Genomic DNA, 6726 nt, shown 5'->3' on the forward strand with positions numbered 1-6726 from the left:
AAAAAAAAAAAAAAAAACAAAAGAGAAGAAAAACTAAATATAAATAAGGTACATTTGCACAAATCTAATTGGCAATTTGACACCACTAATTCTAAAAGTACAAACTACATTGAACAAAGAAAGAAAAAAAGAGGGTTTCAAACTACAAACAAATCAATAACTAATTGGCAAAAACCACACTATTTCCACAACAATCGACCAAGAGACCCTTATATGCTTCTACAATTACATATTTTTTATTTGTTTCCCATGACATCTCCCAATCTGACAGTTTAAGGACTAATTCACCGCTGATTGGAGCTTTATTTACGAATTTGTTGCTGGTCAATGGGTTGCTGCATTCACAAAGCGACTGACACTTACTTAAGCGGACTAGTGAGCTAACTAGAGCAACTCAACTTGGTTGCTTCTACAATTACATATGAACATAGATATATATAAAGACAAATCGAGAGATACAAACCTATTTAGAGAAAACATGAACAAACTGAAGACACCTAAATTTGATTGAAGCCAAAGCCTAGAACCCCATTAAGCACCTTAACTAGGTCAAGGTGTGCGGTTAACTGAGGAAAGTGTCCATTAGTATCTATGATCTCCAATGTAACTTTCCCTTTAATCTTTTTCTCCATGTATTGAGCTACACTACGTGGAACAACCATGTCACTAGAGGTTTGAATTATGGTACATGGTGTCTCAACTTTCTCAAGAATATCTCTATAGTCACTGCAAAACACTGTTTTAGCAAGTGAGAGTGCAACTTCACCTCTCATTCTTTGCAAGCACTCTCTGAATTTGTTCACTGAGGCCATATCATTTGGATCCACTACTCCTAAGGAGAATGCTGAAACCCAATTTTCATAGTTGGATTCTATGTTCTTCAATAAATCTTCAATGTCTGAGCTTGTGAAGCCACCTTCATAGTCATCTATGTTTGTATACCTACATGTTATGCCAAAAAGTAAGAAGGATTAAATATATTTCTTTTATTTTAATACTAGTTTATTAATTGGCACTAATCCTCTTATTTATTAAGCATTTGTAATAATGACATGTGAGATTAGTCGAGATGGTAATTATCTTACACATTTTTATTAAATGATCTTAGATTAAGTTTTAGAAATAGTAAAAAGTATTTTTATAAATATATAGAGTTTAATTTTAATGCACTGACAGAATAAAATGTTTTACACAGTCGTGCAATTCAAGGTTATTAAACTCGCGAGTCTAAGTAAACTCGTGGAGCTGACCTAGACTCGACTCGCGAGTTAACTCGTAGACTCGTACGGGTTCACCTGTTATGAAGTTTATATATATATAACATACATAATGTATATTTACTCAATTCTAACCCTTCAAAATTAATAATATCAATCTTAAAGCACATAATAAATTAAAATAATAGCATACATTATAACAAATACTTTAAATTACACATTCAAATCCTCTATAATTATTCTTATACAAATACAACATAGAACACACAAAATTAAAAATTCTAAATCTGTAATACTATATCTTTAATTGAACATTGAACAATATCAAATAATCAAATTAACTGTAATAAAAATAATTAATTACTAATTAGCCATGAAGTGGTGAACTATCTGGCTATCTAACATAAACGATAAGCAATAGGCTAAAATTAGAAGCAATAAAAAAATGTTTTTTTTTTTCAAAATGACGCTTTTTTAGCAAAAATGAAGAAAAACACAAACTCGCTAACTCGGTTCTAGACTCACGAGTTTGTCCAAGTTTGACCGAGTCTAGCCGATTTTAAGTAGGATAGAGTCTATGCCCGAGTCAACTCGATTCCATATCTAAACTCGTAAACGCGTACGAGTTTACTAGTTAACTCGAGAGTTTGACAACAATGGTGCAATTACATCCATTGTTTTGAATGACCATTCATGCGATCAATGTAAAAGGTAATTATTTTTACTAATATGACATTACATAATTAGATGCACATATAAAATTACTTTACACTGACAGTGCATCAAAATTAAATTCAAATATATATAGCGAATGACAATTTTAGAAAAATAAAATGTGTACTAAATTCCTCCAAATCTCCATTAAATATACTCATAGGTTTGACTTGTTATGGAATAAAACAAGACAAGAAAAGTTGTTCTAGACGCTATAGAGAATCCAATGAAACTAAAAATAGGATCATAAATATGTGTTCACTAGACACCAATAACCATAAAAAATGACAAAAAAAGAGCTAAAAATTCTAAACAAAAAAAACTTTTTTTGTGAACATTATAATGTGAACTTTTATGAATATGACATCCAATTATTAGTTTTGCAAAACAAAAAACAAAAAAGCAAACATCTTATATTCCAGCAGAAATTGATTCCTTATTTTATTATAATTATAATGAATTAATTATACTTTCATCAGAACATATTTTTATCTTCCTATTTTGGTCTTAAATATAAAATTCAAATGCAACTTAATAGTATAAAAACTGATAAAATATTAAAAATATAATTATTGATGTGTCTTCTTTTATTATTTTAAATTTTTAGAAAAAATATTTTCATAATATAGCATCAAAATTTTTGCTATTAAAAATTTTAGAATTCGATTATTGTTAGACTTAAAAAAAAGCAATATAAAACAAACGAAATTAAAAAAAAATATTTCTAAAAAGTGTGTCTTCTCTTTTTATTTTTTTTTTATTTTTAAAGGTCTAAGACATAGACAGCCATCACACCAAAAACCAATGCTCCAACAGTATTTATATATTCAATTTGTTGATGGGGCTAATTGGCCGGCTAATTTTGGTGGTTCAAATTTTAAAGAGGAACCTAGAGAACAACCTTCCAAATTAGATTTTATCAAAGTTTTGTGCCAACATAATTAAAGTCGGAAAGTGGGAAGGGAAAGTGAAGTTTTGTTTTTTATATAGAGAACAATTAGGAACCAAAAGCATATCAGCAAAAATCAGGCAAAATGTGTTTGGGTTCCATAAAAAATCGGGTTTTAGTTTGTGCTCCGTGATCTCAGGAGCGGTTCAAACATATTATTCAAAAAGTGATTTTAATTAAACGATTTTGTTTATTTTTTGGTTGGTCACATTTTGGTTCCATATACTTTTCCTTTTATATATACATATAGAGTTACAGCCTGTGTGGCCTAACTATAACATGATCCAATTTATTATAATATGTTATTTGTGGATGAAAGCAAGAGTTGCAACAAACCCACCATGCTGAAAATGATATTAGCACAACAATACAATAAAATTTGGATTCTCTCATCGCTCACCCAATCGCGTTCAGACCACATTTTTTGCTTGGTTCTTCTTGTAATTGGTTGGTTTAATTTATTTGGGATTATGATATAGGAAATTAATTTTTTTTAATATGTTAAGTTATAATCAGCATCAACTAATAATAATTTGTACATCTAAAAATTGAAGTGTATACCTGAAATTTAAAAATCACAAGTTTATGTTGGTTGATTTTTATTTTTTTCTTGATTTATTTTTTTAAATATCTAAATATCATATTTTGTGTTAATATTTATTTGAATATTCTGATTATTATAAATGCTAATTTTAAATAGAGAAAAGTTCAAGAATTAATAAAAATTATTGTTTTTTATTAATATTTTTAGTTATTAATTCAATTTTTTAGTCTAACAATTTAATAATATATTTTAGTCTATATTTTTAAATATTATTAACTAATTATTGACTAAAAATAATTAATTTTATTGCTCATCTAACTTTTTTTTTAAATATTCAAATGAGTTCCTCGTTAGAGTGAATGTTTAGACTCCTAGGTAGAATTTTGGGGACATAAAATATTCCAAGTTCCCTTTAAAATAATAATTATAAAATGCACTATTATAGTTCTCCTATAGGGAGAAGTTACTATTGCATCGGATAGAGAAAATTAAAGTGAAGAAAACAAATAGCGTGTGGGATAAAACAAATTCTATAGAGATGACGGGATTGGTGACACAAATTAAAAATAATTAGGAAAAGAAGTGACAAAGTTAAGAGTGAAGAAGAATACATGCATGTATGAGAAACGGGTGGGGAGAAATAGGGATAGAAATAATATTTGTATTATAAAATATTAAAATTTTTTTAAGTATATTGATATACCGATATTTCAGTTATTTTTAATTATTAGTTTTAATTATAAAAAATATATAATATATAATTAAAAACAACAGTTAAAATTCACTTGTAATACCGATATACTTAAAAATTTTTCGTAATATTTAGATATATTTATAAACATTGTAAAATATAACAGCAGATTTTAGTTACGTATTTTTTTAGCAGGGTATTTTTTCTATAAAAACATTATAACCATCATAAGTTCATTATTGATAGATATAATATAAAATTTAGTTACTGTAACATAATTGAGACAGTTATTGTACATAACTTTTTTTTTTTTTTGCTATGATGGCTATTATTATGCTGACTACAGCGAATATACAATTTGACTATTTTAAAAGTACTATTAAAATTAAATTAATATTTTGTAATATTTAAAATACTTTTTAATTTAAAAATAAAAAATATTATAAAAAATATGACTTTAAATTTTAGTAATAAAAAATACTGAAGAATTAATAAAATTTATTATTTTTGACCATCACTTTTAGTCATAAATTCATTTTATTTAGTCTAATAATCTAATGATGTATTTTTAATTAATATTTTTAAATATTAATAATTAACTGCTGACTAAAAATAATAAATTTTACTAGCTTTTTAACACTCCTCTTTAGTAATAGTCACTATCAATTTCATCGTTTAAATAATTTGCACAAAAAGACGTTAAAATGATAATATTCTTAAAGAAATGGAACCATTATGAAAAATAAGATTGTACTAACAAGTATTCTTATAATAAATGATTTAAAAACACTTGCTAAAAAGATTTATGAAAAGTATTTTATCATTGAAAAAATAAATAATTTTTTAACTATTATTTTTTTTTTGTGATAATACTCAATTTGTCACTTTAAATTTTAGAAAGATTTGAATCTAGTTTCATTTGGTATTGAAATATCATATCCCAAAAAGTAAAATGAAAAATACAATAAAAAGGCATAGGACAAAAAACAAAAAACAAAATACAAAAAGAGGAAGAAGAAATTCAAAGAGAGCTTCTTAATAACATACACAAGGACTTAAAATTAGCCCCAACAACAAATAAAAGCTTTAGAGAGAGCACAAAGAACTATCAAAAGAGGGAGACAACAAATAAAAAGAAACCATCAAATCATCACTTTGAAAACTTTCAAAGAATATGTCAAGTCAAGAACTATCAAGAACTATCAACTATGCATCTAGCTATTCTAGCTAGAAATCTAGTAACAACCATAAAGTACAAAGAAAATCTCTTCAAGAGGAAAAAAACTAGAAAAGCAACAATTTTATCAGAAATACCCAAATCGGAACTTTTAGCAAATCAATTTAATTTTTAACAAATTTTAATTATTCAATTAATTCTATTTTTTATTTTATTTTGTTAGACAAATTATTTTTATGTCAAATTTTAGTAATTTTAGTTATTATTATTATTCAATAAAAACATAATTTAAAAAAAAATTTGAGATCAGTTCATTCATATAAATAATCTGATATAAGATTAATTTGTTTGACAAAATAAAAATTTAAAAATTAACTTAGTGATTAAAACTTATTAAGTAATAAAATATTCTATATAAATTTTTTAGCGATATTATGTAAAAAGTAAATATTAGTTAGAAAATAAAACAATTATAGAAAGTAGTAAAAAGAAGAAGTAATAATTATGTAAGTAATAGAAAGAAACCTTGGGGAAGCACCAATGAGAAGAAGCCTTTTGAAGAGATCAGGTCTTTTAATGGAGGCCAAGCAACCAATCATGCCAGACATGGAATGGCCAAGAAAGTTTACATCTTTAAGGTTCATCTCAGTCATCAAAGTGATCAAGTCATCAGCAAAGGGTTCCAGTGAAGAATACTTATTTGGGTCATAGAGGCTTTGATCCTCCACAGCAGCAGAGAAAGGCCAATCAAACAGAACAACCTTGTAATTGTTGTTGTCATCAAACATGGGTGCTATGATCTTGTCCCATATTGACTGCTCTGTCCCATAACCATGTGCAAGAACTATGGTCTCTCTTCCTGATCCTATTATTCTTGCATTTAGAGCACTTGATAGCCCCTTCTCTGGTATCATCTTGCTTCTCTTTTGTGTTTGTTGGGAGAGAGTTAGATAGATAGAGAGAGGCACTATTTGGAGAGAGGATGTGTGGTTTTATTGGTTGTTGGCCTTGTCCATATTTATAATAGGCAGATAAGTATGAAACTCTTGTTTAGTTCAACTAGTTAAAAGGTTTTTCTTGTTTATGTTCATATTAGACTTTTCTTTTTTTTTAATAATGCTATTTGTATATTAAAATCAGTTATTAAAGTCAGCAACTAATGTATTTGTGTATAAATATATGTGTAGTTTAATTTATTTTCAATATGTATTTATATTCCAATATCTATTTGAAAAAGTATAGGTAACCAACAAGATTTTTGAACAATGTGTAAACAATGTGAATTAATAAGGTTAAAAGAGTAAATTTAATTAGTAACATTAAATTAGGGTGTAGTGTATTTTCATTTAATTGGTGGTTGTTTATGTTGTTCAAAATTTTCATTGTTTCCCTAACACTTCCCTATGTATTTTATACTGATGACTAATTTTAGTG

The 6726-nt window shown here is 26.6% G+C and overlaps 1 protein-coding gene across 1 annotated transcript; it reads right to left on the bottom strand.

Annotated features, from left to right (window-relative positions):
* Positions 1–38: 38 nt before the first annotated feature.
* LOC112751161 (strigolactone esterase D14) lies at positions 39–6327 on the bottom strand. The gene is made up of 2 exons (XM_025800215.2): positions 5818–6327; positions 39–942 (listed from the first exon to the last, which is right to left on the bottom strand). Exons 1-2 carry the CDS (start codon positions 6204–6206, stop codon positions 498–500), a joined length of 834 nt encoding a protein of 277 aa, XP_025656000.1. The 5' UTR covers positions 6207–6327; the 3' UTR covers positions 39–497.
* Between the last annotated feature and the right edge of the window lie 399 nt (positions 6328–6726).

Source organism: Arachis hypogaea, chromosome 15 (assembly GCF_003086295.3).
Source record: "Arachis hypogaea cultivar Tifrunner chromosome 15, arahy.Tifrunner.gnm2.J5K5, whole genome shotgun sequence".
Classification (NCBI taxonomy): Eukaryota; Viridiplantae; Streptophyta; class Magnoliopsida; order Fabales; family Fabaceae; genus Arachis; species Arachis hypogaea.